The 24712-nt window shown below is 38.8% G+C and overlaps 1 protein-coding gene across 1 annotated transcript in view; it reads right to left on the bottom strand.

The window, feature by feature from the left end:
- ches1 (checkpoint suppressor 1) overlaps positions 1-24712 on the bottom strand; it is an 80632-nt gene that overhangs the window by 15838 nt on the left and 40082 nt on the right. Inside the window, exon 3 of the mRNA XM_084737228.1 lies at positions 7711-7862. Within this exon, the coding sequence (XP_084593354.1) occupies positions 7711-7862 (152 nt within the window). The remainder of the gene's footprint in view (positions 1-7710; positions 7863-24712) is intronic.

Here is a 24712-nt window from a genome sequence, read left to right as displayed (position 1 = left end):
GTTCTAGATAAAACCCTTGGAATACAGAAAGGTTCTCAGTAGCACCCCTGACTATGTTTTAGATGAAACCTTTATAATATATTCTAAATTAAAACTTGGTAGAAACCCCTTGATGGGTTCTAGACAAAACCTTTGGAACATAAAAAGGTCATTTGGAGAATCCCTTGATGGGTTCTAGATAAAACCCTTGGAATACAAAAAAGTTCTTGATAGAACCTCCTGACTGTGTTCTTGATAAAACCTTTGGAATAAAAAAAAAGTTCCCTGCAGAACCCCCCAGGAAGACGGGTTCTAGATCAAACCCACAGAGAGGATTCTAGATTCTATATAACCTTTCATAGGGGGTTGTGGGTGAAACCTTTTACAGATGGTTCTCAGTAGAACTCTCTGAAAGGGATCCATGAGGTACCTTTATAAAGGGTTCTACCAGGAACCAAATTGGTACCCTATATGGCTCTATTTAACATCTTTATTTCAAAGAGCGTACCCAGCATGCTTTCTCTGTCTTTCTCTTTCTCCCTTACACACACACACACACACACAGTTACAGACACACACACACACACACACACACACACACACACCCTTGCATATGTCAGACACATCCTCGTACACCTATTTGAGAATGCATGCATAGGATACATTCACATATGCAGTGTTGGACTAAAACATTCACACACACACAAGCGCACACACACACACACACGCAGATCCAGTCACACGTGCAGACACACACTCTGAAGCAAACTGCAGGTGGTGGGGGTCGACTGGAGCGGTGTGAGTTATTATGGTCCATGAAAAACCAAGAGGTGTGAGCGACATAGAGTAGAGGACAAAGAAGCATCATTGCTCTCCCTCTCCTCTCTTCTCCCTACCTCCCCTCCTTTCCTCCGTCTCTCCACTCTCCTTCTATATCTTCTTCTCTCGGTTCATCTTCCACTTCCGAGTCGTGTAGAACTGCTTGAGACAGTCCTTGACCTTAACATAATAGACACGCTGTGCAACCATTCACAGTCATTACACTCCATAACATAATATTCTTGAGAGTGAGGGCTCTTGAGAGAGATACTGCGTTATATTGATTAGACCTGCTGAGTTCCAAGATATATTAAAGGAAACAGTTAATACCTGCTCCCATATTCTAACACAACCTGTTCATTTATTCTGTGTGTTTTCATGTCTTCTGACTAGATTTATTCCCTAAACCTAATCCAAATCCGAAGACTGACCGATGCCTAACTTTCTATAGTACCAAACAACAACCTTGACCTTCAAGTTCTATGTGATGGCTTTATTTCACTGTATTTATATTAAGTTAGACATTTAACTGTCTATACTGGTATGCCAACTTGTATCAGAAATGTCTTCATTCCAGCCTAAAATGCTGGATTGTTTATCACAAGTTCATAAGTCTGTGCACCAGTCTGACATGTAATTTATTAGCCTCGAAACGGGACCCTGCTAGTTCTTTTTTTAACCTGAGCCAGGCCAAGCAACAGTGATTGCAATAATTTCACATCCATACATGGTTAATATGCTGGTGTCAACATCTGGTATTGGATCGGTACTTGGTATTGGCCAAAAAAACACAAAGTTCAGGTATCATATCATGTTGGACAAAACTGTATCTGATAGGGATGTAACAATATATTGAATATTGCTATGTCAGAATAAAAATATTATTTCTGAAAGGACATTTTTTAAAGTTACTGTTTTTTATTTTTAATATCACTATAAATATTATATTGTGGACTTGAGCAATCTCAACTCAAGGTCTACTTATTAGATTTTTTTTCAACATACATTTTTATTCACTGTGATCTTCAAGCTCCAGAATTTGTTTATTGTCTAATGTGATAAAGCGTAAGAGACTGCAGTTGCAAATTCTGACCCTCTATACATGCTGTGCACAGTTGTGGCCAAGTTACTACATAAAGCTTTAAAGGGTGATATTAAACAGTGTTTCCACTGCATGGTACAGCTTGGCTCTACCTGTCTTGACTCACTTTAGGTACCAGGTAATGTCTCTTGATTTCATTTTCCACTGCAGATAGTATCAACTATCAACAATAGCGACACTGTGTGAAACTACAAGGAAACACGATGAAGTATCAGTTCTGCTCACTTGAAACCTGGGCTCAGGTGTTACCAACCAGGTACTACTCACAACTTTTGACAATGGAAAGTCAAAAAAAGCCGAGCCATGTGGCTTGATATCACCCTTTAAAGCTCTATGTAAGTGCATTTATTGTAATAATGACCCCGTAGTTTCCCTTTAAATTCACCTCTTTGAAGTGTCTTTAATGTTCAAAAACACTGTAAATTCCTTCCTACTGCTTAGAGAAGTATTTCACAAAGAACCATATGAGTGGTGTTCATGTCTTAGCCCATTAGCAGCAAATCGTGCATACTGTACATGCTGTGCATGGGCTTTAGGTTACTGCTGGCCAATTTTCTAAAGCACGCCATAAATTCTTAAATTGATTTTCTACTTTCCAGCCAGCCACTGGTTTCCATTAATCTAAGGATAAAAAAGTCTGCTCACACTTGAAATACGCCTGTTATACAGTTATAGGTAACATTTAGAAGCCTTTGTGTGTTTTGTCAAAGTTGTTGTTGAAAGCACTAACTTCTTGAATGCTCTCCTTTTCAAGGATTCAAGGACACTCAACCATCCAAGAGTCAAAGAGTATTTCTTTTACCTGCACAAAAGGCAAATGTATATTTGGTCATATCTTGCATTAAATGGTTTGTTGTTCATCAGCTTTCTCTCTAGTCTTTAATGTGGAAGACTGCAAACAGCTGTAATGTAGATAGATTTTGTATGTAAAGAAAGTTCAAGGACACGAGAGTTGCAACAATAAGTCAATGAATCTACAGAAGCAAATGGATAGAAAATTAATCAAAACTAATTTGATAATCGATAAAGTATTTTTTTAAGTAAAAAAAAAAGTGAAAATTCTGTTTCCCTCTCTTGTACACCAACATACTGTTGAATTTTGAACTTCACAGTTCAATATTAACACACCATAACGTATGAGAACAGCAGGGGGATGAAGAGGGAGACGAGACAGCGGAGACAAGCGTAGAATGTAGATCTAGCTGTCTGTTTCTCACTGTTAACAGAGGAGGTGCAGTGTAGCCCAGGTTATGCACTTCACGCTACATGATCAAAGAAAGTTTTTATATCACGTCGAAACTTCTGTTCATATTTGCTCTGCTCTCTCTCTGCTGAGAGTCTGATCTGTTCAGTTCACCGCTCACCAGAAGCATGAAGCATTAGTGCCTTCATGCACAGCACTGGTTATCTCGGGCTCTGGGGAACGCTGATCAACATTTTTCACTGACAGTGACAGATTAATGAACAAATGGACAGAAAAATTCATCTGCAACTATTCTGATGACCAATAAAGGAAACGTGGACACCACTCTTTTGTTGAGGATTTGCCAGTTTTGAACAGAATCAATCTTTGTGTCGTTTGTCAGAGAAAAAAATTGAAGATGTGAGCATGCAAACTGATGTACATTTTCAACTATTTTATGACATTTTAAAGACCTAAAAATTAGTCAGTGCATCACCAACTAATGTAATAATCAATTAATTAAAGAGATAATTTATTTTTTTAAGAAAAGAAGTCAAAATTCTCTGATTCGAGCTCCTTAAATGTGAACATTTTCTAGTTGCTTTACTCCTTTTTGACAGAAACCTGAATATCTTTTGGTTGTGGACAAAGACAGAAACTTTCGGAAATACTGATCGACATCTTTCACCATTTTCTTGCAGAGCAGGCAGCTAACTGATCAATTGACCGATTAATTGAAGATGAAAATAATCGTTATTTGGAGCTTATCATCAGATTAATTCATGACTAAAATAATTGTCAGGTGCAGCTCTAACAGAAAAAAGTCACTGCTGGGAAGATAAGACAACACACACACACACACACACACACACGGAAAAGTATAGCTATATAGATAGTGTACAGAGACACATTGACACAATACATGCTCTTCAGGTGCTGCATCACAAGGGACTCCAGGCTGCACTCTAACCAAGAAATGGACTCTCCTCACTTGCTCTCTCATTTCTCGCTGTGTGTCACAATGCAAATGAACAACCCCCCCACCTCTCCCTCTCCTCCCCCCCGTACTCCCAACCTCTCCTCACTACACCCCCGCCTCCCCCCTTCCTCCTCATGTTCCGAATCCGGCCTCCAATTTGTTCCACTTCCCCATACCTCATTGTTCAAAATGACACTTTTACATTTTATGGTGAACCAATTATTCTGTCTTACACAGTCCGCTGGCTCTGCAAGCCAACCTGCCCGGATCAACTGGGGAGCGGGGTGGAGGAGGTGGAGGAGGTGGATGAGGTGGTGGTGGGGGTATTCAGAGAGGGAGAGGGAGAAAGAGAACAAGCGGAAGAAAGAGGGAAAAAAAAGACAACTAATAGTACTCTCGCTGACATCTCCACAGGGATGGTCAGAAGAGCCGGAAACCGAGAAGTTAGCAGAGGGAGAGGTCAGGGGAGGAGAGTGTGGAGGAAACAACACAGGTGGATGCTGCGGAGAGGTGTGTGTGAAGTGAATGTAGACAAAGGAGGATTTAATTGAATGATAAAGTGGTGGAGATGGAGTGAAAAGAGTGGGAATAAATCACAGAGGGGATAAATAAAGAAGACGGAGTGCTGAGTGCCCCGCTAGTTGTAATGTATGCCTGAGGATGAGCGGGAGGGTGTATGGGACATTAAAAAGAGGAGGCAAGAAGAGCGAGAGGAGCGGAACGGAGAGGAGTGCGAGGAGCCGGAGGAAAGGTGGATTGAAAGGGGGATGGACAGGGAAGACTGCGGAGAGGGTGAGGGAGTGAACAAGTGAACATGTGGAGAGAGCAAGAAAAAAAAAAAAAAGGCGAGCAGCTCTTTTACCTGCGATGTGCCGGAGGGGGGAGAGAAGATAGGAGGAGGGATGGGAGTGAAAACAGCGTGCAAAAAGATTTAAGAAGAGGATGGGGCGGGTCAGCTATATAACGCCTAGGGCCAGGTGGGTGGAGAGAGCGACAGATGGAGAGAGAGGAAGAGAGGAGGTGGAGGAGTGTGTATGTTTTATGTTGTATCTGCTTTAGGGCTGCAACTACAGATTATTTTCATTGATCTGTGCATGTATGGCTTATTTTTAGGGATGCACCGTATGGATTTCTTTCAGCAAAGATCAATAACTGATGATTACCTGCTTTTCATGTAAGATGTTCATATAACCTGTAGTCACGCACACCTGAGGGTGGCAATTGCTAAGGCTTGGTGACAAAAGATGGATGCTTTAATGTTCTACAGTTCTGACCAAATCTAACTGATGTTACTATTACAACAAATATACAGTACATCCAAAAATTCATGTCTAAATGCTTTGCTCAATAGAGACTGAGGACAATCTCCCAGCTTTTGCTGATAAAACTGGGTGGAAACAATTATACAGTTAAAAAAAAATCTCCATTCCTGAACTAAGGGACCATTGTCATTTCTGGTAAGGCATGTCCTTTAAGAGATATAAGCAGTGTAAGTTTGTTAGCGGCCGCTCTCGCCGCCGTTCAAGTCACTATTTTGCAATATTTTGTGGTGGACAGTGAGATCTCTGACTGTGTCGTATCACAACACTAGAACAGTTCTGACTCTTCAAGTGTTCATTTACTTGTTTAAATTTCCAGTAGCATTTGGCTTTAATAGATCATTTTGCTGACTGTCTATCGTTTATCATCAATCCTTACCAGCAACAATGTCATTATTAGAATAATAAATAATAATCTAACTTTCCCATTATCAGCTGATAATATATTGACTCTGATGTTTATCATGCATCCCTATTTATTTTTCTATAAAGCATCAGAAAATAGAGAAAAATACTTCACTATTTCCCAGAGCCCAAGGTGTCATCTTCAAAAAACAGATACATACAACTGCATATTAGCTCTGATTTCTCAATTTAGTTCAATCAAAGCAGGATTGTATAAATATAGTATAAAGCATTCCTCAGAATTTATTCTGGAATCATACATTTCATTTTAAACAACACCGTTTTCTTTTGACTATAAAATAGCTTCAAGTGCGAGCCTGTCATCCAACCATAAAACTGTGGACCAAAATAAGCAACCAAGTCTACAACTAAAACAAGTAACGCCACTGCAACACATTTTGGGCTCATGAACACATATTCCCTGAGAAAATCATTCCAGTCAGTCAACGTAAACCAGCCAACCAGAAATCAGCAAAACCTCATGTTTGAAAAACTGGAACTGGAAAATACAGATTCAAATAACTGACTTAAACGGTTTCTTTCAGTCTTAATTAATCAAGTTAGCACCTCTAACTAGTTCCTGTGAGGTCTGCTTGTAAGTTGGATTCATCAAACTCTCCAAAGTTCACAAACTTGTTGTAAATCACTTGTTCCTGCCCCTAAAGTGCAACGCCGTTCCACTCCATGTTTGGGATACTTTCATTCAAGCGTCCAGGTGAGAAGTGCTGGTAGCCATTTCAAGTGGACCCAAAACTATTAGAAAACATTAATAGTAAAGCTGAAATAAACAGAAAAGTGAATGGTTTGACACGAAGTTAGATGCTAAACAAACGTGTCTAAAAAGCAAAATGGTCCATGACTTATTCTCAACATGATAAAACTCTTCATAAAGTCAGTCTAACATTTGACTGTGTGGTCAGATATAGTTGACTAATGTATGCATATTTGCCCCCATAAGACCAGCGGTTACATGACCTGAAACAGAACTCAATTTAATCCTTTGTGTTCTCGGGTACTTAAACAAATAGCACTACATCTCTGCAGTAGTGCAAATACTAGACGGCAGGATATTATGCAGAAGGAGATGTCAAACCATCGGGTGCAACAGAGGATGATTCTAGATAGAGACCTGCCTACAGACCCTGAGGCAGCTGTCGGGGTGAGGCGGCTTTACTACAAACTACTGAACTTTGTATTTCTGTGCAAAAATATGCCAATAAAATTAGAAAGTCTAAAAAAAAAAAACCTCCCAAACATCTCAATAAGAGACATAATGATGACGTGGTCAACAGAATATTATTTTTGCTTCCTTTACATTAGTTTTAGTTTATTGCAATATTATATTTTAACTCTACATTAATTCAGATAAAAGCATTTTGATTATCAAGTTAAATAATTCAACAGGTGAAACAAAAGATGAATTCAGGTTTCCCCCCAAACTGTGTTAGTCTTAGTTTTTAATTTGATTTGAAAAAAATTGGGCATTGATTTTTAAAACTTTTTTAAAGCGTGGTTGTGAACCGTACAAAAGGAAATTGCTTACAAAAGAATAAAGTTATTTTCAAATCTAGTTAAATTGGTCTGAAATTTATTTGACAAAAAAAGTAAATTTGTGTTACTAAGTGAATTGATTTCTTTAACTTTGTCCAACAATTCTCTCTTTTCAGTGTATAACATCTATCTATCTATCTATCTATCTATCTATCTATCTATCTATCTATCTATCTATCTATCTATCTGTCTATCTGTCTGTCTGTCTGTCTGTCTGTCTGTCTGTCTGTCCGTCCCCACTCTCTGTTAATTGTTTATCAATTATCCCTGTAAAAATAATCCAATCAAACCTCATGAAGTGATTAAGCAATTAATTAAGTGAATCAGATATGTCACAGAACAATCAATCAGCCAATCAGCTAATCCGTCTTACCTGTGGTGAAATGTCTGAGGCAGGGTGGGTGGGGAGGTGGAGGGGGTGGCCAGGCCGGGCGAGTAGGGATGGTACGGCGTCTTCTTGAGCGCCTGGATCAGGTTGTGCCTGTACTCTGGATCTATGGACCACAGAGAGCCTTTGCCTATGCTCTGCAAAAAACAGACGGAAGGAAAGACAGAAAGAAAGAGAGAGAGAGAGGCGGAGGGTGAGGGAGGAGGAGGAGGAGGGGTGGAGAGGAGACAGATGAGAGAGAAATGTTATTGGAAGTGCTATCGGGCCGCTCGGAGCACATCACAAACACAGCGCAGCACACTGATGTGAGCCAACAAGTCCAAAGCCCAAACATGAGCTCAAAGTCCAGAGCTGATTCTTATTTACCAAAACACCTGAACACACAGCGGCGACTCGCAAGCTCCTCAGGGTGAGAACGCTCATTAACACGCCTCAACAAAATATCACTTAGTGTTTTACCGTTCTCTGCACTCTCACACATAAAGGTGCTAACTAGAACCAAGAAGGTTCTTTGTCTTGTCCCCATAGGAGAACGCTTTTTGGTTCCTGGTACAACCCTTTCTAAAGGTTCCACTTTGAATGCTTTCAGAGAGTTCTACCGAAAACCCCACATAAAGGGTTATACCTAGAACCATCTGTGAAAGGTTTGCCCCTATGAGAGGTTCTACAGAGAACCCTTCCATGGTGTAATGGTTCCACATGGTAGCCTTTCTCAGGGTTAAATGTAGAATGTTCCACCTTCTGAGGGTGCTAACAAGAACCCACCAAGAACGCAGTCAAGGCGTTCTACCGAGAGCCTTTTTAATATTTCAAGGGTTTTACCTAGAACACACTCAGGGGGTTCTACAGAGAATCTTTTTATTTTATAGTACAGAGAACCCTTGATGAACCCTTAATGAAAGAGTTCATCAGTGATTGCTGAAACCCATTCTTTGGATGAAAAGGGTTCTTTATGGAACCTTTTGTCAAACAAAGAACACCTGACAAACATTTTCCACAAAAAAAGGGTTCTTCAGAAGCAGCTGATTCTGGGTAGAGCCTCAGCCCTTCGGGAAGAACCCTTTTGGAACCCATATTCCTAAGAGTGTGTCTCTCTGCTGAAAATAATCAGGACGCTTCTTTCTGATTAAGACACAGGGAGACTCTTTAACTTTTTCCACTCCAGAGGCAATGATGGTGTGTATTTTTAGATCAAAGCAGCTTCCCCCTCACCTAATGAAGCTGTCAGCTCCCAATCTGAGTGAAACCAGCCTATAGATTATAGAAAAAGGGAGGGATCTCAGATGGGCCGCCATGAAAATACATTCTCCGTCTCCCTCACCGACTTCTCCGCGCTTTCATCTTGTCATCTAAATGTGGCAAAACCTGGAGTTTGTGTACGACAGAGGCTGAGAGCGACAGAGAGAGGGAAGTAAATATAAAATTAAAGCCGTCCCGCCTCGTGTTCAGCTCACTTTGTAGCGCTCTGTGATGTGATACAGGTACAGGCTACAGGGTGGGGAGATGTCATGACTGCAGGCTTCTGATTTCTGCAAATACTGCGAGGAATCTATTAAGAGGAAAATGTCAGATGTGCCGGAGCCGTGCGTGTGAGCATTAATTGGAGACAGATTCTAAAACCTGAGGAGCATTTTGTATTGAAGTGGATGACACATCTTATTGCTTCCCGTACATCAGTGGATCAGTCAGAAATTCACCTGAATGATAACTCACAGGTGAATGGCATTTGTGGAGCTTACGGCATTGGAAAAAATTGGCAGCAGTAGATTTATTTTGCCTCCTCTTTTAGGGTCCTGGGCTCGTATTTTTCGGCAGTTTTTCTGAGAAATACTCTGAGGAAAAGAAGTAGAAAAGTTCTCCGCAAAAAGTAAAGAACAAGACACATCTATCAAGCAACTTACTCCTGCTTACAGAGAGGTGCAAGACTAAAGTTTCCGAGCATCTCTCTTATTCTGAAAAACCCTATAATATTTATTTAAGTTAATTTGGTGTGAAATCTTTAATATCTCTAACAGCAATTAGCACACGCCATAAACAACAGCCTAGATATTTCTGATGGGATGAAATATTAAAGTGGAAATAAAATGACAAATGACTCTTTAACCCTTTTGATCACATGCCCAGTCGTACTACGCACCTAATTGATAATATATGCCAAAAGCCCCCCGAGCAATTTCATTAGTTAGCTAACTAACAACGCCACATTCAAACAACATTCAAGTCACATTTCTCTCAACATTACGTCCCGCCTGCCCGTCCTGTTTCACTCAGAAATGTCTCACAATTCAGAAGACTGACGCTCTCAAGAGGCTGTTTCATGTGGCTGTTCTTAACCAATTTAAGAGATGAACGTAGCTCTCTTAAATGTTTAATCTGAAGAAATTAGACAAATAGATTTTACGCAGTGCTAAAAGTGAAAGTGTTTTAGTTTTACCTTTTACTTAAGTCCAAAATTTTATTCAAATCCCATGTCGGGCGTCTCTAAATGACACATAAATGTGAAATGAGCTCTATTCAGTTACAAGTGCAATGTCCAAAACTCAGCAGCTACAATCTTTTGATAAAAATAAAAAGTGTCAAAACATACAATTATAAATGAAGCATTGCTTGTTTGGTACAGAAAAATCTAATTATCATCATTTTTTAATATTTCTCTTTCTCTGTTTAAATAAAATGCAAACCATTCCCATTAAAATCATGACTCATATCTTAATCACAATATTTGTCCAAACATAGTATATATCACTTTTGCATATCATTCAGCTTCAACAACAAGTGCTCTGTTATGATCATGTAACAAAAATGAGTACATGAGGTGACATCTGTCAAACTTTGATATGAAAACCAGGAAAAATCAGTTTATAAACCCAAGAACAATACTGTCAGGATAACTGCATCTCAAACTTGACACAAAAGCATGAACATTAGGCCTGAAACTAATGATTATTTTCACTATTGATTAATCTGTCGATCATTTTCTTGATTAACTGATCAATTGTTTATTCCATAAAATGTGAGAAAATGGTAAAAAGTGTTGATCAGTGTTCCCCAACCAAAGATATTCAGTTTAATGTCACAGAGGAGTAAAAAAAACCTGGAAACTATTCACATTAGACAGCCTGAAATCAGAAATTTGAACATTTTTAGTTAAAACATTATTCAAAAAGATTAATTGATTATCAAAATATTTGGCGATTAATAATAATCATCAACTAATTGATCGAATAATTGTTGCAGCTTTAATGAACATCAAATGTAATGCAGCAGGAATCCTGGTTCAATCTTCAAAATATCTCTAAAATTTACCCTCACACTGATCTTTTTTCTTCTGATTTTCAGAAATTCCTTGACAAACTGTATCATGTCTCATGAGAGCCTCTGTGGACACCTTGTGTGTCTCTGTGTACCTCCTGATCCCAAGATGTCCAGCGCATCAGTCAAAAACTCACTGCAGCATCTGACCTTGTGAGAATGCAAGAAGCTAATCGGATGTGTGTGCAGTGTTGATTTGTGTCCCCCCCGTCTCTCCATCTTTGCATTAGCATGTAAGTCGTGTTGAACACAGGCCATATGTGCCATGTTTAGCTGTGTGTGCACGTGTGTGTGTGTGTATAAGGGGGTGAGTGTGTGTATGGCGAGTTCCCTAGGGAGTGTGATATTACCCAGCGTGGTTTGCTCCTGGGAGTGCTTCTATTACTGCCAGCAACGCCTCTCCTGGAGAGCATGATATTACACACACATACGCTCGCTCCCACAGAGGTGACCCCCACTGGGCCAAATTTCCCCTTGCACCTCCAGCCCGCGAGCCGTTTGTGTGTGTGTGTGTGTGTGTGTGTGTGTGTGTGTGTGTGTGTGTGTGTGTGTGTGTGTGTGTGCGCGCCTACTGTCTGCCCGCTTGCCAGCCGATTAAATCAATGCTCCCTACAGAATCTCTGTCTGCCGGGGCCCCTGCCTCTGCCAACCGGCCAGCCAATCAAAATGCTCAATCTGCAGACCCCCCGGTCGATAGGCCAATCACAGGGCGCGGCTCACAGGAAGGGTCTGTCACCTGGGTTATAGCGGTCGCCTTGGCAACAGGCATCATCTGAGCTTGGAAAGCAAGAGGAGGTGAAATGGACTTTTCATTTTCTGACAAATTCGCAAAAGTTGAGAAAAAGGCAGCGTGTCTCAGAAATCGATTATCACAAAAAATATTTGAGGTCAGAGATTGGCTCGGAGTTTTCAGCAGGGGTTCAACTTTGATACAGTGTGACACAGATTTTAAAAATAGCAGCACATCCTCCACAAGGTGGATCTCACAGAGTAAAAGCAGGTGATAAAGGACTGTGGTCTCGACTTTCACCTGAAACTGTGTTTGTGATGTCCATTTATATTATTTCCACCCTCTGTCCTTTGATCTAGTGCCTGACTGAGATGGGATTTTTGAGACTGACACGATGTTAGAGGGGAAAAATTCACCAAGTACAGATACGCTGGCAGATATAGTGAGTTTTGCAGCTGGATTAAAAACCTTTTCTGTTCCGTTTTCTTTAACAAATATCTTCATTATAGATTCAAGGGCTGCAACTAACAATTATTTATTAATCAGTCAATTATTTTCTTCATTAATCAATTAGTTGTTTGGTCCATAAAAAGTCAAAAACCCCAAGATGATTTTCTCAAATTTTCTTGTTTTTTTCCACAAAAGATATTCAGTTTACTGCCACAGAAGACTAAAGAAATCAGTAAATATTCATATTTGACGAGCTGACGTCAGAGAATTTGGATATTTTTTATTAATAAATGACTCAAAACTATTAACATCCAATGTATCAATACAATTCCTGCTGCAGGCTCCAGAATATCTCCATGGCAAAATTTTATTTATTTTTATGAGGGATAATAACCATCTGTGATCTAGTTCAAATTTTAAATCACTCTAGAATTACTCAAACCGAACAACACTGAAATGTACTTTATAAGATTACAAACATTTTATATATATTATGTCATAATAATAACAAATTTCCACCTAGAACCATCACAGCCCATTCCAAGCCTCTGGGAAAAGGCGTGAAATTAGTACAAAAATGGAAACAAAAACAGTTGGAAACGTTGTTTGTAATAAGTAAGAGTACTTTGTTTCAAACTTTGAGAGCTTTAACACAAAAATTCAGTGAGTTATAGGTGCTGAGACAAAAAATGTTACAACTTACCCCGGTCTCCTCTACTTTATTTTTAACTGAGTCTAATTAGTCAATAATTTACTGTTTTTTACTGTGAAGAAATTGGAAAATGAGTCTGCTGGTGAAGTTTTATTGACAGAGACAATGATAGACACTAAGCAACCAGATTATAAGACAATCACCTGAAAGCAAGCTCCTCTTGTCCTCATAAATGTCCCCATGATGCTAAATCTAAATAACCCAAAGTCTTGTCTTCTGTTTTATAAGTTGTCATACATAAACATATACGCCAAGACTATATATTCTCAGAAGGCCCATATTAGGCCAATATTGGTCCATAAAATTGGTCAGGCTCTACTTTGATCCCATCTGCTCTCACTCCTCTCACATGAGCACTATTTTCTGGATGATGTGTTTATTTGAATTGCATCCATCTATGTGCTGGAAAATCTCTGTCACATCACTGTGGTGTTTGCAGCTAAAGAGCAGGATTACACAACAAATAATCCACAAGTCAAAACGTTAACCCCCTACTTTAAGAAAAATCTCACACAGTGTGAGATAAAAAAAACTAAAAAAAAAAAAACTGACTGCATTAGACGTTAAACTGCAAGTTTAAGCAATATTACACTTAAAAGAAATGGATTTAATTAGATGTATCTGTGTCACTACACCAGTTTGTAGTATTTTTGATGAGGAAAGAAGCGGTTTTTCATTCGCCTCCATGTTCTAAAACTGCAGACTGCTGAGCCATGTGCAGGTATTTTCACGACGGAAAAAACATACATACTGTAAGTTGTGTGTGACACGTCATAATGTGAGTAAAAGACAAAAGGGGAAGAAAGATCAGACAAAGGGAGAGAAAGGCAGAGAGAGATGATTGTGTGTTGCCAACATCTGTTTCCTGTGTTATATAAGCTGTGGGGGCTGGTCTCCCTTGGAAATGGGAGATATTAAAAAGTCCTGCTGCCACTGACCCCACTAGTAACACTATACTACTGCTACTGCATTCCTATTTGTGCTATTATTGCTCCAAACATATATATATATATGTATATATATATTTACCTTCCACACAAAACACCACATATACTGTATATCATGACTTAAAATACACCAGTCCATTTCATTTTAGACAACTTAATACAAAAAAATACTTATAAGGCAATACAAAGAGTGCTTAACTGTGCACACTAACCCAGTCCTGTTTATTACGTAAATTTAACCAATCTATACTCATACACTTTAATGTGTTAAAGGAACAGTTTGTAATTTTTGGAAATTTGTTTAATTACTTTCTTGGCAAGATGACAACATTGATGATGCTTTTATGTCTGTATGCTAAATATCAAGCTACAGCCAGCATCCAGCTAGCTTAGCATTAGGACCGTAACAGTGGGAAACAGCTAGTATGGCTCTATCTCAGGGTTAAAAAAGTCTGCCTGCCTGTACAACTAAAGCCCACTAATTAACAATTGATTATTTTTTGTTTAAAGTAATATGCAGCAATATCATGTGTAAAAATCAGTACTGCAGTCCAAGTGTTGGACTCTAGTAGATGCAACTTGCTTCCCCAGACTCAGGGGAAGCTCTGCAGGCTGCAGGAGCTCTGCAGTAGCGCAGGATGCTCACAACATCGTAAACTGACAATAGCAAGCGAGGAAGAGAGGGAAAGCTAAGCCTATTAATCTGAAAACAGAAGCCCACCGCTCTGAAAATACACTCTTTGACTTCAGTCACTGCCTGCCAGACACCATTAACATATTGCTTAATTTAGCTATTGTAAACATCTGAACAAACATTCAGCATTAATTTTAACACCAATCAACGTGAAAGTGAAAAACGTTTGTATTTTGGCCAGGAATATAAATTTAAAAGCTGGACACCGCAGCTGTAGCATTGTTGTCAGAATAGCATGTTTTCTTAATCCCTGATGACATATTGTGGTCATTTTATGATTTTCCAGTCAGTATATTGCAGATTTCTGTGTTACTGTATGCAAAAAAGGTCAAGAAAATATGTTTACATTTCTATGGAGGTGTACTAGTTTCCTAAAACAAATTTCACTTTTTATAAAAGAAAAACAGACATTAATTTGTGACCTTCAAAGTACAGAGTTGTTCAGATTTTTCTGTTTTTGCTAGTTGTTTTCCTGTTTTTTTGGTAAGCTATCCTGAACGTCTAATAACTGCTGCTTCATATTTAATGTCATGGAAGTGGTGCCGATTAAAGTTGTCACAATACCAGAACTTTAAACGTCGATACATTTCCAACATTAAAAAAAAACAATACTCTTTTTCAACCCTATAACCCTTTTCAATACCACGGCAAAAAGTAAAAAAGACACAGAAGATAGATTTTTTTTCTTTTTTTTAACAGTACAAAAAAAAATCACTTTTTTGCTGCAAGCCAAATTTCAGGCAGAATAATAGACTGAACTGAATTGAGGTCTTGAATGAGCACTTACATCATTTTTTATTGCACTTGTACTTTCCCCCTTAAATGACACCTTTAAAACCTGTCAGTAGACCCGTCTCTTTTCTTTATCCTCTCAGTCTTCATCTTGAAGACACAGCTCACCACACTCTGGTTTTTATTCTAATTTGTTGTTTGTCTAATGCTGCTTGTATTGTGAATTTAATCAGGATACTATTTGCTGCTATTATTTTACTCATATCTTCGTATTTATGTCTGTGGTTTTACTTGAGTCTTCCTGTGTTTTTATTTGGAAACATAAAGTATCAAAGTATCAATACTTTTGACAGCCTTAGTATCAGCAAAGAAGAGAATAAATGCATTTCTCATTGTGCTGAACTCCTCCTTTAAGACTGACATATATTTTTCTTACTGTCAACAAATCCCATAAAAAGACGAGAACAACAGCGTATTAATGCTGCTAACAAGAGCTGCCTGTGTACCCACAGCCTGATATATCTCACTCCTCTGTGCCACACAGAGCTCTATTGTTGTCACAAACCTATTAAAAACACATTAATGAGCCTCACTGTTGCACTGGGTGACATGTTGCTTTATAACAATGAACACAAACACTGTAGTTTATGTCAGTCAATCCCACATACACCGTCCTGGTGCTGTAAATATCACTAGACACCAAATGTGTATCAGTGCGCAGCTAAAAATAGTTCTCTACAAATGCAATATTCCCTCCTGTTTGAGTGATGTTTGATAAAAACTATGGTGTCCAGGTGTTTTAGGGAGTTACCGGCACTTTTAAAGCATATTTTAAAACATGCAGAACTTTTTTCTCTGTGTCCTGCAACTGTCACAAATTCTTCTTTCAACTGTCCCAGACTAAACAATCATCACTTTAACAGCGCAATCATTATTTAGACACTTTTATACGCTGCACATTAGATGACATGTAAAAGAACACGTGTTGACAACGACCAGCGTGTTGCAGCTCGATAGGCATAACTTTTCTGGCATACTCACTGTGATGAAGCAACCTTGGAAAACATTGAATATTAACGAAAAAGATCAGAAAGTAATGAGAGGTGGATACTTGTTAGTTTTGGTCTTTATGGGATTTGATGATAAAATGTAAAAATATCCTCTGTTTCTTCAATCAACCCCTATATTATAAGAGCTGTTATAATGCAGCCATATAGTGTCCACCACTGAAAGTACAGCTTTAAATAGCTCAATCAAAATTTACAATGGCATCCCCATAGTGTAGAGCAGATTTTCAGATTCATCATTTAAATTTTCATTGTATAAAAAACATGTATTTTTATTTATTTATTATTTTTTACAAAAGGCTTCACAGTCCAACAAATAATATTCTATTTTTTAATCTAAAACAGTTCATAGATTGTGTTCTACTCTAATGAATCTATAACTTAAGAATATTTGTTTCTACCAGTCAACTCAGCAGTTACCGTGGAAACAACAATACGGTCTGTCAGAGACCGGTGGTTAATTGAATTGTTGTCACTTCCATTCTTTTACGGCTGTTCTGTGATGAGATGGTGCACATATTTTTAACACGTCTAATATCTTTCGAATACATTTCTCTTGTGCTGCTCTTTCACATAACTGAGACTACACAGATTCGGCAGAAAACAGGCAACATCAAATTATTTCGAGGGACATGCATACATGAAGGAGAAGAAGAAATTGAGAGCCTCTGTTCTAGAGACCCATTTAAACAGTTCATAGTGGCTATTATGAGGGAAGAAAGTAAATTTTTGTTTCAACTCAGTAATGAAATGAGATTACTGAAGACGTATGAAGCACAGAGAGCACAGAGCTGCCACTGTCTGTGCAGAGAAACACGCACAGCAACAGCATAAGAGGCTTTGTTGTCCTGTGCATTTTCATGTGCAATATGACTTAACCTACACTATCAATCCAAGGTATTATGACCGCATACAATTTCATGATGGACACCCACAGCCGGAGTAAAAGCATTAACCCTAGTTGTGTTTAAGCCTGACTAAACATAACAGATATGATACACAGATCCATCAATACTTTGTTTATATACACTAGATAAACAGAGGATTAGTAATCATATAGTATACTGTAGGTTAAGTGCAGCGTGGACCATATAGATGTCTGGACACCCATTAAGATATTGAGTATGAGGGAAAATACTATATGGTTTAAAGCAGAAGTCTAAGTGTTCTAACTACCCTCGAAGGGAAAATACCCCGATGTCCATTAGTCTGCCTCAGGCACAAGGGCAGAAAATATACTGCCAACACTAATGCACCACATCATTGCGTGTGCTTTTTTTCAGTCTCTGCAGGATTTCGCAGGCTGTTTTTGGGATTGTTGCAGCAAAAAAAGGCCTGATTTCACTTTTCAAAAAAATAAATAAATAAATAAAATATGATGCATGTTGCCAATGTTTTTAGGTTAAGTAACCTTACGAATAAAATATAAAAATTCTAACAAAATGTGCTTTAGGCCTATATGTTAAGGGAGAAGTTCGACTAGGCGGTATTCCTGTGTCAAAATTAAAAAAAATTAATACAGAGAAAAAGTAAATAATAAAACACTGAGTTGGTTCATAAAGACGTACATGTATAATGTTTGCGTGGGGGACCGCTGTGATTGGTGGAACTCGTGGGAAGCTACAACGATTGATCTAAATTGTGGAAAAGTTGGTGTGACTGGTCAAAATTGTATGGCTGTGCAGAATTACAGGGACTGGCTGAGTTTATGTTAATTGTTGTGCTCGCAACTTCCTCGAGGGACTGATTTTTGGTCAGTTAAATGTATTATTGTGATAAATTGGAAATTACATAAACCAAATTACTTTACTATCAACGAATGGCCAAAGGACTTCATGGATTTATTGTTAGTGATGACCAGCCTCAGCTCTCTTTGAATTTGAATTGATTGTCTTGTTGTGTTGTACACCATGATGCTTTATGTGAAAGATCAGTGTTGCCTAATGTTGTACAACAGTACAAATATGTTTTGTCCCTTGTTATTTGTATGCAAATCTATCAATAAAAAAAGAAGGGTGACTGTTACATGTAACTCAATGAGACAAGAAATACAGCAGAGGATGGGAATGTTCAGACAGGAAGAGGAAAACAGAGCTTTTGAGGAAACAGGCAGAAAGAGGGACAAGAAGAAGACTGGGGACAGTTTTTCTAATGAAGTTGCCTGATACATGCCATTTCACAACAAAGAGACAACAGGACAAAGATGGCTGTTGGGTGTAGGGTAAAAGTAATTATTTGTCAGACTATTGGCTAGGTTTGTCAGTATAAAAGTGGGGTAATATGTGTAAATTTCTTCTCCAGGTGTTGTGAATTGACTTTTCTTCCAGAAGTACGAAAACTGTTTGCCATGTGGTTTTAATTTAAGCCATAGTTTGTCCCAGTTTTTATTTCTCATGTATTATTATTATTCTTTTTTATATTTCAGTCTTTTGCTGTTGAAAGTCTCTCTTGTTCTCAAAGATTAATACGGGGCAAACTTTCAAAAACTTTGCAGGTCATTTGCCAACACTGGAGACATTTCTAGCCTCCCCAAAGACTCAATCCTGCTGGTATGAAAAATATTCCATCCCGTTCACAGTACATTTTTCACAGCGCATTTTTTTTTTTTTTTACTGATCTCACCATATTCCTATAATCCTATATGCTCTACTCCTTCAACCAAACTCAAATCTGTGACTAGAATATAATCATAAATTCTCATAAAGTCTCTGATTACACGAGAGGCACAAACTGGGCCTAGTCCAATGCAAGCAGCTCCCAAAGCACCTATGATAGGCTGTCACTTAGCAATTAATTTCAGTGAGGTCATTTGGGTTTTTGGTTCTTCCTCAGCTTGTCGTCGTGGCATAATTTTCACATCCGTGAAAGTTCTCCAAGGACACCACCAAGAACCAATCTTACAGATGTTTAAATTGCCTCCCTCAGGCTACACTGAACAAATGCTACGTGACAACAACGCCTGTCTTCACACTCATGACTTCCAGTGACAGAAACAAACACATTACACACACATTTTCAACCAGATAAGAAAAATATTACAAACCAAAGCAAGTAATATTTGAACTGCTTTAAAATTAAAAATTAAAGCAGTATTAACTTTTTTTTTTTGTTGGGTTTGTTTGTTTTTTTGGGTCACTCACTCACTGCCACAAAGCAGAACAAGCTATAAACACAACTCTGACATATTAAAAAGTTGGACAACTGGTTGGACAACAAGTGGTTGCTTACATTAGAATTTATTTGGAGTCATGTTCCTCTTTTCTTTTAACTCTGTTTTGGTCACAACCAACCCCTGAGGGAAACACAGTGTATGGCTCATTAGCTTCTCAGTGCTCAGCTAGTTTCTGACTTCCTCTGTCTGCTGTTTGAAAAAAAAAAAAAAAACCCAACTGTTACTTATGACTGAAAATGGAATTGCTGAGCACTTTGAGTGTGAACTGAAACAGTAAAGTTGGGGACCATAAAGCCAAAACAATGAGCTGAAAGATGCTAAAAAGGAAACATACTGAATCAGGTGGTAACTCTCTTTGGGTTTGTCACTATGAGTGAGTTCTTTCATATTACACATACAGTACATTAATCATTTTTTTGCCAAAATATTGATTATTGCAGCTTTAAAAGAATGAGGCTTTACGCTAAACCCAAAGTGTTGCCACATTGCGGCCGGATATCAGTAATATTTTCATTGATTTATCTCTCATAAATGTTGCATGTCTTCATTAAGAGTCATTCAGCGTATTTGGAAGGTATCGACTGATTATCAGCTCCGATATTGAGCATTTTTACAATTAATGGAAGCTTTTTCTAAAAAAAAATACAACTACTGACAAAATAAATTGATTGAAAAATGCCCTGCAGCCTCTCTGTCCGTAGTCCACTCTGTAGTCTTACTCAATGTCCTGTCCCCAGCACTTAATCAGGCTACTTTATATACCTCTATGTAGCTTAATCCATAATAATACTTCATAATTGTTCATAATAGCTGATTTAGATTTTGTATTTTGTATATATAGATGTAGCCTAGTTAAGTAAAAAGTACAATATTTCTCTTGTAAGTGTAGTGGAATGGAAATATATAAGTAGCAGGAAATGGTTATTTAAAATTTTGATGGTAAGATTTTCGTATTTATTACAAATGCATATCAGTTCCTAATATCGGTTATAGGTTTTCTTCATTTTTATTGATTACTAAATGGTATCAGCCCTACAGCAGTATTTGGTTTTTGGTTTGTGTTTGTTGGTTTTATAGCTAGAGGGGAAAGTTTAGTTTGTGAGAGAAAACAGTTCCACGTGATGCAAAAGACAATATTCTTCATTTGTTTTTTTCATCAAAATAAAGAACACTGTCTTTTGCTTTGTGGTTGCAAGTGAGCGACTATTTTCTACCACAACCTGTGCTTTTTTATGGTCCCCACCTCTCCAGTGTGCATTCCTCCCTCCTACCAATCCTAGCGGAGAAAATTAACCTGATCATAAAGCCCAACAGCCCAAGCCGACTCTCCAGTACACCTTTATTTCATTTTGTTGATGCTATAGCTTTTGTCTTAGTTTAAAGGTGATTGCATGCAAGTGCTCATGTAGTGTGCAAGCGTTCACCTGCATAGTTTAAAATACATACTCTTAGAAAATGAAACGTGAAGAAATATTATTAATATGTGATTTAAGAGAAAATGCTGCAAAGAAATCTCTTCATTTTGGCAGATACATCAGTGATAGTGACCTGCACATAAATGAATGTCAAAAACCTCCTCGATCAGACAAATCTAAGCCCACTCTGAGTTAAAACGCATGAAGCAAGAATCAAGGATGTCTCTCATCTGAACGGGGCAAGGTTATGTTGGAGGTGACACACTTAAGTGCAACTCCGAGAGAATTCATAGTGAGTCTTGGATTACAAAACTGCCGTTTGTCTCTGCTGTGATTTCATAAGAGGCTTTGAGAAACATATCTGTGTGCGTGTTCCTGTGTGTTTGTGTGTGTTGCCCTGTTACAACACTGATCTTCAGCACTGATCCACAAGTCTGAGGGCAACAACACTTGTCATTAAGGCATGTCATTCAGCACAGTGAGGAATCCTGTTTGTAAACAAAGCCATGGCAACCGTGGGACTCACACACTCTCACGCTCTCTATCACAAGTTTGCACACCCACACGGAAGACTGACACGCACGCACACACACACACACACACACATAGAGGGAAGCTAGCTTATTCTAAACTAGTCCCCATCTTGTCATCTGCCTGGATATGACCCAGAAATACAGTCACTGGAACAAATAGGCCACTGTCATATTAATCTCCACCTCTGTAAATTGATGGAAATATGATTTGGTGCGTTCACAGTCAGCCACGCTTCCTTCGTTTCTCTCTGTCTCTATCTCTCGCAACCATAACTTGACCTCCCCTTAACCAAATCCTGTTCTTCTTCTTCTTCTTCTTCTTCTTCTTCTCCATAGCAAGCAAAAAACATAATGCAACAAAAAGAAAAATAACTCAGACCCTGTAATTGCATGCTCAATTCAAAAAAGACATAAACAGGTAAAGGCAAAAGCAAAGCAGGGAGAAAAAAGGAGTATTCACATGCAGATATTCTCAGTGAAAAGCTTTGAATGGCAGAGTCGGACTAAAATTACAGAGATTCTGTAATTGCAGCTTCAGATAAAGCGCGGCACTTGGCAGGTAGAGTAGGAGTCTGCAGAGATGTGCCCTCATTTCTACACCGACACAGCGCTCGCCTGTGAGTGTGTGCGCGTGTGTGTGTGAGTCCTTTTAAGCATTCATGCATGCTTGAGAGTGTGTGTGAGAGTGTGTTTGTTTGTGTGTCGGACATGGCCCTGTGTGTGTGTTTGGACGTGTGTGTGTGTGTGTGAGAGAGAGAGAGGGGAATAGGTTTGAAGGGTTAATTAGCGTGCTGTCTTAAACGGTGTGCAGTGACAGGAAGACAAGACAGGCTGTCCTTGCCAAAATCACCTCTACACATGCTGCTCCACATGCGCACACACACGCACACACACACACACACACTTACTTACACACGTACATGTGTGCATTAGAGCCTGACCGATATATCAATCTGCCGATACTATTGGTCCAATAGTTTAACAGAAAATAATGAAGATTGTTTTAATTGTTAGGTTTATAGGCAGCATCTTAGTTGATCACTTGTCTTAATTCAACATAAATACATGTCTATATTTTTGCTGTATTTGTGTTTTTATTTAGAGGGATATATATTAGAATTATTAAAAGGCACGTGCTATTTGCACCCAAGTTGGAATGCCCAGTGAAGCTATTTGCACCTGGATGTATATGGCCTACCATGGCAGAGACAAGCCAAAAATGTTTTTTGCAGCCAGGGTGTAAATAGCTACAGCTACACTTTGGCTATGATTTTTTCCCTTAACCCAACCAAGTAATTTTGTTGCCTAAACCTGAGCAGGTAGTTTTGTTTCATCACCTAGCTAAATACTGTTGTTGCTTAAACCTAATCATGTTGTTATGTTGCCTAAACTTAAGTAGTTCTGTTGCCTAAACCAAAGCAAGAAGATTTGTTGCCTAAACCTAATCAAACTGCAACTGCAACAAAAAACCAACACAAAATAAATAAATGAGAGGTATCAATGACATGTAATTTCACACTACTGTCAAATCTTGGTTTCCCTGGGCGGGATCCTTGTCAATAGTGAACTTGACACTTTTTGTAGCTAAAATGTGGGGGTCGAGTGTGAATAGCTAAATAGCTGACTTATTTCTACTCGGGTACAAACAGACACTCTGCTATCAAAAAATTTCAGTGAATGCTTGAATGTGTCAGTGTCCTGATATCATTTTGGACAACAACACCTTTGTCACAAGAGTTTGATAACCACATTTGAGGGATCACTGCAAAAACTGTGCAATCATGTAGGTTGTATATTCAACATTATATTCTGTATAAAGAATATCAACAATGGAATTTTTTACACCCTAATTTTGGCATTGTAATCTGCCCCAAAAATCCATTATCAGTTTTGCCCTAATGTGCATATCACACAAGAGGAGGACATACACTCTTTCTCCTCCACTCAGCACCTCAGTGCCCGTCTGAAGCTCATACACACATGCACATATTCTCACACACACACACACGCCTAAGTCAGTAAAGCCAAATCAGTTTTCCCGTTGCTACAGCAACAGCATACTTTTATGTCAACTGCAACCTAGTTACTATGGAGATATGTATACAAGAGAAACTCTGTGCCGTTGTAGTCAAGGGCCAGATGACAGCATAGCGTGAGGGTGTGTGCGCAGACACACACACCATGTCCTCTTCATCCTTCATCCATTTTGTTCCTCAGCGCGCACACACACACACACACACACACACACACACACACACGCTCATACGCACACATAGCTCGCTGAAAAGGAGGAGTTCAGGTTCACACGCTGGTCAAGGAAAGCATTAAAAGCTCCCATATCCTCCAGTATAATCTCAATCAAGCTAAACACGCAAAGCTAGCATTGATCCTCGCTGTTTGTCCCCCACCCCCAACACCCTCGGGCGAGATGAAATCTAAAGTCTGCTGGCATCTGTGTTATTAAATCCTCCAGTATTAATTTAGCACTAATTGAGTGAGGGATTCATTCCCCGTTTACCCCGAGTCTTTAATGGAGTAAAATCTGGATAGGAAAAGCCGGTATAAAAGACTGTATCGAGACTTAAATCAAAAGCGAAATGCTGTTCCCACTGGGGGAGCGCAGAACGTCTGAGTGAAAGAGAACTATGAAAGCAGAGATCATCAACTATTGATAAGGCCGAATCTGGTACAGCTGTAGACAAAATACAGAATATGTTTGACTTCAAGTTGGATATGCCTGCAAACGGCTGATAACTGTCTGGCTGTGAAATAAGTTATAACCACACATGATAGAATGAATAATGGGCTGTGTATTTGCCATGTGGCTGCAGTCTTATTTCACCATTTAAGTATTCAGAGCATGATTGATGGAAAGTGATGAAAAACCCTGCGCTGGTTTGAATTGGGGTGCAGCATCATTTGAAATTTTCAATAGGTGAGTCAATGTTGGAGAAAGGATTGTCTGGGAGGAGGTCAAAGTGAACGATTAGTATTTTTCGCTGTTCCATCCAAGGAGGACGTAAGCAAAACTGTGAAAACACCTGTACACCATACACAACAGAGGTTGACTGATGCTGGATTTTTGGAGGAAGTAATGTATCGGCCAGTATATCAATTTAAAAAATCCGTAATGTTCTGTAAATAAAAGTTTTCATATCAGACGACATATATGCCAACAGACTGATAAAGGCATGACAGGCCAATATCACCCAAACGATATACC

This window comes from Lutjanus erythropterus, chromosome 15 (assembly GCF_056507025.1).
Source record: "Lutjanus erythropterus isolate fLutEry1 chromosome 15, fLutEry1.hap2, whole genome shotgun sequence".
Taxonomy (NCBI): domain Eukaryota; kingdom Metazoa; phylum Chordata; class Actinopteri; order Lutjaniformes; family Lutjanidae; genus Lutjanus; species Lutjanus erythropterus.
This window is presented reverse-complemented; position numbering and strand designations above follow the sequence as displayed.